This window comes from Pagrus major, chromosome 12, assembly GCF_040436345.1.
Source record: "Pagrus major chromosome 12, Pma_NU_1.0".
NCBI classification, from domain to species: domain Eukaryota; kingdom Metazoa; phylum Chordata; class Actinopteri; order Spariformes; family Sparidae; genus Pagrus; species Pagrus major.
The window spans coordinates 2,578,800-2,592,478 of NC_133226.1; the positions used below are offsets into that span (position 1 = coordinate 2,578,800).

At 38.3% G+C, this 13,679-nt stretch overlaps 1 protein-coding gene across 5 annotated transcripts in view; it reads left to right on the top strand.

Moving 5' to 3' along the window:
- The window catches only part of tpm2 (tropomyosin 2 (beta)), a 32,723-nt gene extending 19,613 nt beyond the window's left edge, over positions 1 to 13,110 (top strand). For 2 of the 5 annotated variants that reach the window (XM_073478090.1, XM_073478091.1), the window contains 5 exons: positions 73 to 143; positions 1,826 to 1,901; positions 4,925 to 4,987; positions 5,124 to 5,193; positions 12,249 to 13,110. In XM_073478090.1, the coding sequence (XP_073334191.1) occupies positions 73 to 143; positions 1,826 to 1,901; positions 4,925 to 4,987; positions 5,124 to 5,193; positions 12,249 to 12,331 (363 nt within the window). In that variant the 3' untranslated portion in view covers positions 12,332 to 13,110. Of the gene's footprint in view, positions 1 to 72; positions 144 to 1,825; positions 1,902 to 4,015; positions 4,092 to 4,924; positions 4,988 to 5,123; positions 5,194 to 7,378; positions 7,778 to 12,248 lie in introns of those variants that run through there. The other 3 variants (XM_073478094.1, XM_073478092.1, XM_073478095.1) reach the window with 3 other exon arrangements.
- The last annotated feature ends 569 nt before the right edge of the window (positions 13,111 to 13,679 follow it).

Here is a 13,679-nt window from a genome sequence, read left to right on the forward strand (position 1 = left end):
TGTAGTAGCGAGAAAAGATATTTGTTGTATTAGTTTGGAGGAGTGGTTTGAGTGTGTGCTGAATGTTTGCAGGTTGCACGTAAACTGGTGATCCTGGAGGGGGATCTGGAGCGCTCGGAGGAGCGTGCTGAGGTGGCTGAAGCGTAAGTCAACCCTTGCACCATGAAAACTCATACCGACACAAGAGCCGCTGTACATAATTCATGTTGTTGTAGAGAGATCATGTGATCACTACTCTGACAGCATGTGATCACACACATTCACTTGTCATTGATATATTTCTAACTTTACAATAATATCATCCCCTAACTGTTCATATTAACAGTCAGAATGATTCTCTCAACAAGTACAAATAATGATCATTGTCCACAACACACACCAATACGCACACACACATACATGCACACACACACACACACACACACACACACACACACACACACACACACACACACACACACACACACTCACACACACACACACACACGCACACACTCCCCCTCACATATTGTACACACAACCAGCTTCCAGCTTCCAGCTCTCACATGCATTTTCTGAAGAAAATGCAAACAATCTAGTTAAAGTTGCTGTTGATTTTTTTCTGTTGACTGACTAATTGACTATTGACCTTATCATTTCATCACTAGAACTTGTACTCTAGCATCATAAAGCCATGTATGAATCACAAACTACAGGACATAACAACTACACTAATCACAGAGACCAGGCGCCAGATGTACAAACGATGTTTACGATGGACACCATGCGCAAGCCTTTTCCTCTCTCATGATCTGGTATTTATTGATCTGGTTTTTATTAAATGATCTGGTATTTATTAAAGAAGAATGTGCGGTGAGAATGTGTCACCTCAAACAGACTGAAGACCAGGTGTATGGTTCACAAAGTTTTCAAGAGATAGCTCCAGGTGAAAAGATGATGTGGACATGAAATATAAAGGTGATAGATGTGACCATGCAGTACAGTACTGTAATTAGTTAGCAGTCTAGCATTCAGTAAAATGTGAGTCAGAAGCACAATTATACACTTAATTTGAAATGTATGAGTGGTGAACTTTATCAGTTTTTATTTACATTAGAGCCATTACTTCCCTGTTAATTATAGTTTAAATTTGATGCTGAGTTGTGAAGCAATTTGTAAAGTCTGTTTGAGTATTAGCTGTAGATGAATTGTTGATCATCCCTCTGACATTTAATAATGACAACTGAGATATTACCGGGATGATATTTTACAAATGCATGTGATGAACTAGTGGTATTGGTGCTTTAGCTGTACGTAACGGTTGTGTATAATGACAGCTGTTCTGATGCAGTTGGAGAACCTCGCTGATGAAACACAATCAGTTACACCTTTTCTTCTTTGCCATTCTTCACATGACAGATCTAATGGGTGTTGGAACGATGACTGTTCATATGCAAACAGATGGTTAAGGGTGCTTGTACATCCACACACGGGTGATTGTGGGAGTGGAAGTTAAGATCATACTTGTGCTCCCGTTCCCACAATGAGTTATATTTTAAGGCGTACACACAGCTTTATATAAATCTGAAGAAACAATGTTATGTTATGTTATTCTTTTCATATTTTGTCTTTGTGCAGACACAAAGTTTTAACAAGGAATCTACACAATCAACAGTTTTATGCATCTGGCCTCAGGATGTTTTTGTGTTCTCCTGTGTGTTTTTATGTAATGGAATGCCTGAATACACCACCACTGCCTGTATGCAAGTTGTTACTGTATGTTATTGTTTTGTGGCTGCTGTACTCACTCTCCCCTTCACCCCTGACCTCCTGGACTAACCTACAGGCGAGTGAGGGAGCTGGAGGAGGAGCTCAGGCTAATGGACCAGAATTTGAAGTCCATGGTGTGCGGGGAAGAAGAGGTAGTTACTGTACAAACTCCTCCAAGGTCTAATTCTGACCTGCTGCCTTCTGCTCCTCTGACCTGCAAGGTCTCAGCCTGTCTCTCTGTTTTCTGTCTAACCTGCACTTATGCTCTATGATATCAAGCATGTCCTTTAAGCAGAACTAAAAGGATAAGTCTGATGATATTCTGTTTTCCTTGTCAACAAATCCCATGATAAGATTTAAAGCAACAATAGGTTGATTCAAAGGCATATAGGTTTGGTTATCAGAAGAGGGGGACACAATTAGGAAAAAATGCATTAAAAAATGCAATTCTGTGCTTATATAACCATTTATATTTATCTAGGAGAAGATGATTATTATTATTATAATCATTATTGGGGACAACACGCCACAGAAGTAACACATTATAGTGCTATACACTGCCACTCAAATGTTTGGATCACCCCCAAAAAATTAATGTTTTCCAATTAACCTTGCACATAATTCATCAAAAGAGTTTATCAGAAGATGACAGATTAGAACAGTTTAGAAATAAGGAATTAAACTTGAAATAATAATTTCAAAATATATTCAAAATATCCTCCCATTACAGCTGTGGCTACTATGTATGTTGCCTGTGAGGAGTAATCCAAGGCAAAACAAAACAGAATCAATAAATCGCCTGCTACTGCCTAAAACTAAAACAAAACCAAAACAAACAAACAAACAAACAAAAAAAAAAAGAAACGTATCCGTGAAAGGGACAAGGACTGCAGTCTGGACCCTCACCAGTATGTATTCCAAGAGATCCACAGAGGGTGCCATATCCCCTGCCTTCCACTCAGTATTCATGAACCTTGACATAAGAACAGTTACATCAGAATGCTGTTTGTTGACTTAAGCTCAGCACTCAACACAATCTCACCCATTAAATTGAATGGTAAAATGTATACTCTAGGCTTGAGTGTCACACTCTGCAAATGGATATTGGACAGACCCCAGCCAGTTTGGATTGGTACTTAGACCCACACTCTACTACTCACTAGTGCTCAACACCAGAGCACCCCAGGGATGTGTGTTCACCCCCCTCCTGCTCCCAGGGGAAAATAAGGCTTTGAATGTATTCTTTAAGCCTGATAAATCTTACTTTTCTGCCCCGTAGAGGTCCATTGCAAAAATCTGTAGTGATCTGCCATTGAAATTAGTCACCAAGAAATGCAAAATGTTCTCCCATTTGAGTAGTGTAGTATTTGTCACAAACTACAGTGCATAGCTTTGTTTGGAACTGACTGAGCCTTTTAAAAAAAAAAAATCCAATTGTGAGGTGTTTGGAACTTCGTCTGGAGTCACTCTTGCGACAATTCTATTTTTATATACAATATTTTTTATTTTATTCTATTATTCTTAGAATTTCTCTATGCTGTTACATTTCTATTCTTGCATGAAGCAAATCCCCTTGGATCAATAAAGTCACCTATTTCTGATGCTAATGTTATAGTAAGCTTGTGAAAGCAAAAACTATTAATTGAACAAATATAAACTCAATCCACCGCTTCTTTTGCCACAATTTTTACATTTGCGATTCCTAATCTGATAGGGTCCTTGGTTTCTTCCCCTGTTGCTGAAATTGCACAGTACAGGCAATCAAGCCAAATCAAATCAACATGTGTAACATTTCTCAATGGCCTGTTTGTTCCAAAATACAATGTAACCTCTTATTCCATCATATGTGAATGTAAATAGTCTTATCAAACAAAAAGAAAATGTGATTACTATCCTCTTAAGGTAGGGCGAGGGTGTAGGGGCTTGGAATTGGATTGGAATTTGGCTGAACTAACAGATTGTTAGCTCAGATATCTTTTATGGGGTTTGTTGACAATAAGAAAAATGTAGAATAACAACAGTTTTATACTTTAATTCGGGACTTCTATACATCTTAATTTTGCTAAAACCCTTGCTCTATGTCTTACTCAAAGTCAGATATAAAGAGATTAGTTTTATGAAAGATAAAGCTAATTTTTCTGTCTCTGAGTAAGACAGTGTTGGAGTGGAACTTCAAACAGTGTCAGGGTTTAATCTCTTCTGCCTGCCTACCTTTCAAATCAGTGCATTTTTTTCTCTTGCTTCTCTTCTTTCTTACATTGCTCAGTAAATCAGGTGACCTTGAGGAAGAGTTGAAAAATGTCACCAACAACTTGAAGTCACTGGAAGCCCAGGCTGAGAAGGTAAAGTAAGATCTAATGGGCATTCATCCTTAGGACTGGCCAGTCAGACTGTGCAGTCCATACTAACGTATGAGGTGTAGACCTTAGAATACTTTTAAAACCAAAAGTCATCAAACAAATTAAATTTTTTTTTTCAAGATTAAGATCTTTTTTCTTTAACCAGAAACAGCCACTATAACTCTTGCCAAAGCCACCAGACCACAATTGCCCACTGGAAATACCTTGAATAATGCAGTAGGTCTTTTGAAAACAAAGAAGAATATGTTGAATAAAAAAGGTGATCTCTCTGGTTCTGCTGTATCAGTTTTGATCATTTGTTAGGAGTGCAATGCTAGACTAATTGACTGCTTTTAAAACCTGGTACCTACATTACCCACAATACAACTTAGCCACCGAATGACATCAATGGAGGCAATTTTTCAGATTACATGCAGCTTCCCTGGAACAACAAAAGACTGTATTCTACTTTTTTCACATACACAGTAGAACTCCCCATCACCTGTAAACACAAATAAAACCCCCGGTTATTTCCTCTACGTGCTGTATTAACATGTGAGGAGCACAAATTTTGGTTAAGGTAACATAATGACATGATTCAAATGTGCTACAGCTTTCTGAACATTTTACTGTAAATTTTGTCTTTCGAAACCTATTAGGCACAAAATATCCTACATGCCTTTCTTAAAGATATTCAAATAATCTCCCAATGTAATACAACAAAGAAGTGTATCTGCCATCCATTTATGAACTCTGCCCTCATTACGTAGCTGATACCGTAGTTGTAAATATATTTTAATTGTGCTTTGTTAATAGTTTCTATGTTTGAATTTTAGTACTCGCAAAAGGAGGACAAATACGAGGAAGAAATCAAAGTTCTTACTGATAAACTGAAAGAGGTGAGAATTTTTCAGACTAGTTACATGTTACTGTGTCTGTTGCTTACTCCTCCATATTAGCTAAATGAACAGAGAGACCGTCCTCATACATGTCTGACTGTGTACTGCACATGTTGTGCTGTGTTTTGTATTCCAGGCTGAGACCCGTGCAGAGTTTGCAGAGAGGTCTGTGGCCAAGCTGGAGAAGACCATTGATGATTTGGAAGGTATTCAACACTCACGTGTACTTCCACTGACACCAGTAACACGTCTGCTCTTTGCGCTGCAGTGAATAATGAAACCAGTATAAGTAACAAACATCTTATCAGTTCTGCTGTTGGAACTGAAGTGATGACTGGCTGAGCTGTGTACTACACTTTTAACTGATGAAGCCATTGATGATTGGAAGTACTGATTAACCTCACTTAATTACTGCTTCTCTGGTTCATTTGATTTGGCTTGTTCTTAGTGTGTAAATGTACAGCTAGCACCAGTTTAACTTATAACAGCATTATAATATTGCAAGTTGTACAATGACAATCAAAGCGAGTAAACTTATACTCCAGGGCATAAATGTACAGTGCAGATGTGTGCTTCAGTAAACTGAAGTAGTACAATCCTTACAAGTGCCTTGCTTCTTTAACGTCTGAAGTCTGTAGATGATGTGTAGCTACTACAAAACATTTTTTTGTTGTCAGGGGTCACCAACAAATTATTTTAGAGGAAAAACTGCCATCATGTCATACCCTTTATATTCCTAATAAAATGCCAATCCATAGGCACAGCTAGGAAGACAATTTAGCCAACACTGGAAATGAAAGGATGTGCTCTGAGGCAGGCGAACTTTTGCTCCATTCATTCATCTGTAGAGGCTTTGGGTGTCTCACATCAGTAATTACGGTGCTCTCAAGTGCCACCCTGTGCTTTGAATGTAACTTAGGAGTAGCCCACATTTGCATGGATTTCACAGCGGGTGTATAGTGCTCAAGTTATAACAACAAGATGTTTATGGACACACTTATAGACATAGGTAGAAACATAAAGTTTCTCTCTCACACACACATGCAGCTTTGTGTAAAATGTTTCATAGAGAAAATGGCAGTATGAAATAAGAACAAAGATAAATTCATGAAAAGAAAAACAGCATAAAAAGTGATGAACAACATTTATTTATAGTGCAGATGTAAAATATAAAAGCAGCTTCCACATGCCTGGAGCATCCAACCTGATAAACATTCAAATGACCATCAACCAGCAGGGGGCATGTGTGAGCATTCTCTGCTTTCAAAGGTGCAACCTACTGTAACCCATACTACCATTACGATACACTCACAGTCTGTACTGGAGTCAGCATGAAACACTGCTTTGCGTGTGTTGTATATGGAGGTGTTGAGTGGAGCGTTCTCTGATAACTCTGCATGATTTGTTCAGTGTGTATTTGGATCCAGTCTACAGAGATCTGGGGTTATATAATTTGGCTGAATGAGCTTCAAGTCTCAACTTAATATCCATCCTGATCAGATGATCCTGATCCTGATTGTGATCAGATCACAAGTGGACATTGCTAAGTGCCCAACCACGAGATACATCAATCACACATTTGAGTTCTGATCACTCAGATCACTGCATGTGGCCATGTTCTTTTACCAGTGTCCTGGGCCACATTTAAGGACCGCCTACTCAACTGTCGTCCTCTGTGAAACAAGGATTTGTTTCCCTTTAATGCACATTGCTTTTGTGGGCTCTGTTAATCTGCCAATGTTCGCAGGAGACATTTGTGAATACGCTCTCTGTTTCAACAAACCAAATAGTAACCACAATATCCTCAGACTTCCTTAGAATCACGTGATTTAAAGAGTTGTTAAGTGAAGAGAAACTTCACAAACTTTGCAAAACAGCTACGGCAAATTCCTAATCATTCAAATCATTATTACAATTCTTGTAAATTTGACATCAAATTCAAAACATGAAGTTGTTTGTTTCCTTGTAAAAAGTGTCAACCTGTCTGGTTCCATATTTCAAGTGCATTTTACCTGCCAACATTAAGCAGCTGTTTGAACAAACGTTTTCAACTGATTTCACAATTTCCACTAAATTTATGAGAAAAGACAACATTTTATTAACAGTAAACATGTCAAATTTTACAAATGCGGTAAACAATAATCAATTTAGTAATTCAACTTCTTTGATGCCTCTTCAACTTTAGCTATTGCTTTGGCTGTTACCTGTGCTCACTTAGCTGTAGTAACTAGTTGTTATGCTGACATTAACTCACTTTTCTTTTTCTTGTTCTTTGCCTCATTCTGTTTCCACTCCATGCTTGTGTTTGTTTGTGTGTGTGTGTGTGTGTGTGTGTGTGTGTGCGTGCGTGCGTGTGTGTGTGTGCGTGCGTGCGTGTGTGTCCTCCTCCAGATGAGGTGTATGCTCAGAAGCTGAAGGGCAAGGCTCTCAGTGAGGAGCTGGACCTGGCCCTCAATGACATGACTACACTGTAGCTGCTCTTACTTCCTCTCTGTTCCTGCATCCTGTCTGAACTCTCCTCCTCCTGCTTTCTGTTGTTTTGTTCCATTCCACAGTGATATCAGGGGCTAGAACATTCTAGAAATGTAATGTGCTGAATCCACCCACCCTTCAGTAAGCTGTATCTGTGTTACACAGCACTGGTAATTTTACAGAAGGTTAAGTTACTGATCACCCAGTCAGTGTCGTTTGTCTGCTGGTTCACTTAATGAATGTTCTCTCTTTATTGAAATATCCATGCAAACCTGTTTCCCCTCTCCATCTGAAATAAATGTATTTATGCTCTCTTGACTTTTCTGTCTCCTTCCAGTCTTGCCTTCTTTCCTTCCGTTTACTTCCTCTATTCACCATTTACAGGCAGTGTATGAGTAATAATTAACTGCTTTGTAGCACACCACAATGTAGTAAAGAAAGAAAGAAGGAACTTTGAAGTGTTTTCAGCCATTTGTAATATATACAACAATAGAGAAACTCATAAGGATATATTTCAGTTGGTCCTTTTCCCACCCATGTAAAGCTTTGTATACATGCTGTAAGGAAAGATTAGCTCAGTATCTGGGATACATGGCATTAATCAGAGTCATAATACAAACCCCTTTAATGATTTGACCAGCACTATAATTTTATAGTCTGCCTGATAAACCACTTGTTGATCAGGCAAGAGCAATAGGCGATTTGAGGGGGGACACCATCTGCCTTGTTTGCGAAATGACCAAAATGCATCCCTCTTATTAACCTGCCATCCCTCTCCATCCCCTCCCAAGATCACAGATAGGCGGACCACTGTCCAGATCCAGAGTCAGTGGCCATCCGATCCATCCGATCCGAACCTATAATAGATAAATTATTGAGAATTGTTACATTATGGAGCATTTCTATTTTAACTGGCATAGCTTTTCTAGTCTTTAAGGCCAGGAAACTCACAGACCAATTGCACGTATTGCTAATAACGTACTTGATGCCACTTAGCGAAAAATATTTGTGTATTGCGTTAAGCATCGTGGTTTAAAGTGAAACTCTCACCAAAATGCAACCTAGGCTTTTTTTGTGAAGGAACCTGAGTCAAACCTTCGTGTAAAAGCATAATTACGATGAAAAAGCCACTTTTAAGAGTACTTTTAAGTAACATGGAGGAGAGTAAAGGTGGAAAGTTCCATGTTACGTCGCACTCGGGGATCAACACTTCTCGACTGGTGGCGAACGGAGCAAGCTACTGCTAGCGTGAGTTGCTGAAAAACCTTCTTTTTAGTAAACTCTGTGTACACAAACAATGTTCTCAATGCTTGTGTTCATGTGTAGAGACCCTGGTGATACTACGAGCAAAGTTACATGTTGTGTCGAGTCTTCTTAGTGTTTTAAAAATAGCGATTTTGATGCTACCGTAAAGTTGACCCTAGCACGCCATTGAAAATGATTTTGACCCGAAAACAAAAATACGGTAAATCTTAAAGGTGGCTTTTTAGTCGTAATTATGCTTTTACACAAAGGTTTGACTCGGGTTCCTTCACAAAAAAAGCCTAGGTTGCATTTTGGCGAGAATTTCACTTTAAGTCAGACTGATTACTAAGAAAATAGACAGCAAACACTGAGCTTTTAATCAAGAATAGACTATAACATGTCCATTCTTCCCAAGAGCAGTTCAAAATGAGTATGACTCATATTGGAGACTGTGGCATTTTGATGATTAAAAGTGGCAATGTAAGGCGCCACTACTAGACAAAGCACAGGGCATGTTTTGAGCAAACGTACCGATTTGTCTATGTCCCCCATGTTATAAAAAAAGTGTCCTATACACAAATAAACTTTGGGAAATAATTAACTGAAATTCAGGTAATACAAAACAGGACCCATGTTTAGTGACTGAATGTAAAATAACAGGAAACAAAAGCACTGATGTTGTATATATGAAAAATGTATTGGCTGCACTACTGACAAAAGACAAGACAATGATGACACATTTAAAAGCTTAACTACATAACATGATGAGTCAGTGAACAAATAAATGCAGTGGAGTTTGTCATGTAAAGTTATGTGAACCAGTGTACACCAGATGAAAATGAAATTGATAGTATCCTGTCTTCAGAAACACAGAGGACCACTGAGTGGAGGAAGACTTAATCTGTACAAAGCATCATTCAACAGCTGAGAGTTGTGGTAAGCAAAAGGTGAAATACCTTGAATAATTAGACATTGTAACTAGGCCCAAGTTGAAGGGACATCCTATTTTTGATTTAATAGTTTCTAGTGTACCTTTATTAATATAAAAGTATTAACCTCAATCATCCAGGAACTTGTTCAACTGGCGGATAAGGTTGTTCTGGAGGGGAAGGACCGTGATTTTCCTTTTGGCCTTCTAGGAGCTGTGGGGCATTCTCAGACCTTCTCCATGTGTTTGCACTCAATGGCGGCCATGCTAGGGATGGACAGTAGTATCAGTAGTACCGATATGGAGTATAAAATTCTGATAACCAATATATCGGTCGATTACTTTTATATTTATATACAGTATATATACTTATATATAATATATACATTTATATCAAATATATAAATAAAAGTAATCGGCTGATATATTGGTTATCAGAATTTTATATTATATATATATATATATATCTTTGTAAGTGTTACATGATATATATATGTATATACATATACATACAGTATATATATGTATACATACATATATATATGTATATACATATCATGTAACACTTACAAAGATGTGAATTGAAGGCAGAACATTTTACTGTTTTAGAATACTTTTAAGTCACTGGCATTTTTCGAAATGCAACTCTCTGATGCCCTCTAAATGTTAATTCCCATTTTCTCTACTCTATCATTCTGAACCATTAAGTCATTATGAACCACAGTCTGACCAGAAATGCCTTTTCTTGCTTAAAATGTCATCTTTTGCATATTTCTTTTTTAGTGTATAATGTTCACAAACAGTCAAGAGATGACCAGTGCCTCTGCTGTTGGTCTCACTGTAACATAAGTTAAACCAATGTAAAAATAGAAAAGAAAAAAAAACAAAACATAGCCTTAATGTGCTCAAGTGAAATTATGATCAATAACAGTGACATGACGGTTGTTGCAGAAGAGTAGAGGATGGGGACGTTAACGTTACATTGTTCATTTGCTTCCAAGCCAGCAATGCATTTTACTAAGCACGATTGTCAATTGATTGGTGAGTGTGACTGAGAGACTCTCTTGTGTAAGAATGGAGTCGGAGTGTCTCTACTGGATAAACAGCACAAGGACATAATTTCTAAGTAAGACCATATATGTCATATTCCCTGCAATTTATTAGGAGAAAAAAAATTAGCATGTCCACCAGCATACTGTGTTTTCATCTTAGCCGATCGGAGCTGGAGCCAATAAATACCCGTGACTGCTGCAGAGTCATTTGATGCAGGAGTGAATGCTGACATAAAGATAAAATGCACAATAAATACAAAAGGCAGATGCAAGCAGGTGGGTTTTTGTCCAGTGTGAAAGGGACAAGGTGTGCACGTTCGTTCAGACCTGACAAGTTTAGCAGGCTTCTTTCATTTAAGTTGTTGTTTCCAAGGTTGTGGTCTGCATGCTCTATGTGTCTTGGCATACAGCTGAGTTTTGGGCAGGACCATGCAGGTCCCACTGGTGAAGGGTACAGGCCCAAGGTGCAAAAGTTAATAAAAAGGTTAAGAGAAGAGGGCCTTGAAGAGGAGCCAAGAGGACCAAGTATGATCACAGGATTTTCTTCTTTTCTTTAGAAAGAATTAAGAGAAAGTAAAAAGCTTTCGTATTTAAAAGTGTGACACTCTCTCTGCTGTTGAATGAGCCAAACACCTATGCAAATAAAAGGAAATGGCATACTCTACACTATTGCATAAAAGTGAGTAATATACATAATTTATCCAGGTGTAAATTTGAAATGGCAATTATGTTACAAACATCATATTTATCCATGTATGGATGCATAGGCATGTTTCTATGCATGGCGTATGAAATGGTAAAGTTGAATCAATACAGTAAGGTGTCCCTTTGTATTACAGGACTGTGTCCACGCTTTCTCTTCCCTTCTTCATCATCATCGTCATTTATCACATGCAAACAAACAAAGGAAACATTGGCATTGAAACGTTTGTATTTGAAGAAGTTGTACTGGCACTGAAACAAATATTTGGCGCTGAAAAAACATTTTACATTTAATATTAGGATTTTGATGTGCTTTTCAATGACAATCTTCTGATTTTTCCCACGTCTGTCTTTTTTCAGTGACAGGATTTTTACAATGTCAGTTTTTTTTTCAGTCTCACTGGTTTTCAGTGTCAACTTTCTGTCACTGTTTTGGCGTGGCGAGGAGGGGTCTGATGGGAGGGGCAAGGAGACTGTGATTTGCATATCTGCATAGCCTACTAATGAAGAATCGTCACCCATGTGGACCTGAGGTCTGCTCTGACCCTAGCATATAGCCATCGCTTACAGGAGTTTACTTGAAACTCCCAAACAGCAAGTATCTGCTGTTGTTTTATCACATAAATCAGGTCTAAATTAAAACAAATGTTTAACTCGCGCTATTCTGGACTGCCATAGCTCTGTTGGAACAATGTCTGATGACACACAGCGACTCACAAGGTGAAACAATACCAGCCAACACTATAATGGTTGGTAACAACAATACTGTGTAGAGTTAGAGGGTGTCTGGATTTGCCTTATCTTCGGTCCCAGACAGGAAATGTATTTGGAAGCTCATGAGTGACTTTGTTTCCTCCTCCAGAGAAGCTGGCCCAAGCCAAAGAAGAGAACCTGGACATGCACCAGGTGTTGGACCAAACCCTTCTGGAGCTCAACAATCTTTAGAGATGTCTTCAGAGCTATGTGAAGGACACCCCAAAGGATAGAACAAGACAAAAAAATGGTTTATCTCCCACCCAAAGCTCCCAGCATAAGCCCGTACAGAGGGAATCTTGACATAACATCAACAGTTGTTATTGTAATAAAAACAAGTAAGTGTGAAGATATATTCAGATGTAAATCTAAGGAGCCCCTGAAGTGAGCAAGACAATGTCTTGACAGTGTCTATTTCAAACTGAAAGCTATTTAGTGTGCACTGGAAACTGCATACACTGTATAGTCAATCAGAAATGATCCTATCATAATAAAATGTTCCATGATGTTCCATGTACATCTTACTATCTTGTGTGAAGGAAGAAAGTCACTCATCAGTACAACTATCTCAAGAGGAGGTGTTTCTTCTAGAGGGTTTCTCTTGTTTGACCAAACATGTTGAAACTTTTCTCATTGCATATATTCATGAGTCTGACAGGGCCCACTTACATATCTTTCTGCAAGTTGTATTGTTTTCATAAACACACAGTGTGTGCTGGAGTGTTTTTATTTTTGGCTACAATATTTTAAGTCATTTTCTAACGTAGGTATTTTGGGTTCAAAAGTATGAATTGAGTTGCATTTTTAAAAGTCAATATTAGATTCTAATGGATTTCAGTTACCAATAGAACAGACAAGCAGAAATATATGTAAGAGTGTGACTGATGTTCCATGTTAAAACATGAAATTACTAAAGTGCTGGGAGCTGTAATACTGACATCTGACTTTGAATAAATGTTTTATAACAAAAAGGGGCATTCCTGAAGTATCATAATTCTAAGATGTCTTTGATGCGACATTTTACAATGAGGTTTAAAAATGTTGATCTTGTCTGAATCAAAAGTCAAGATATTTCTACTATGCATTTGTTTCAAATGTAACGCTACTCCACACGTTTGTGTAAAACCTGATGTCTCATGTTATCCCAACATGATTTGACAGCTTCTAGTGATGACACAGAATACTTGGCTTTGTCAGTCTTCAAGTGCAAGCTTCAATGGGGTTGAGGTCAGGTGACTGTGGAGGGAAGTCCATGACAGGACTCCTTGGTCTTCAAGTAGTTGCAAAGCTTTGAGGTGTGTTTGAGCTCATTATCCTGCTGCAGTATAAATCCTTCTTCACAACGATCAAACCAGAGGGTGGAGCACTTTGGTCAGGGTGGAGTCAATTCTGTGCAGGTGTCCAACTCCAGAGTGGGCAAAACACCCAGGTTTATGTGGCAATAGTAAAGATTTTCAATGTGGTCTCAGACTTATTGTTCCCACTATACACCTGTCTTCTTTTTAGTTAACCACTCTGCCAGATGGTTATTCAGTAAGGT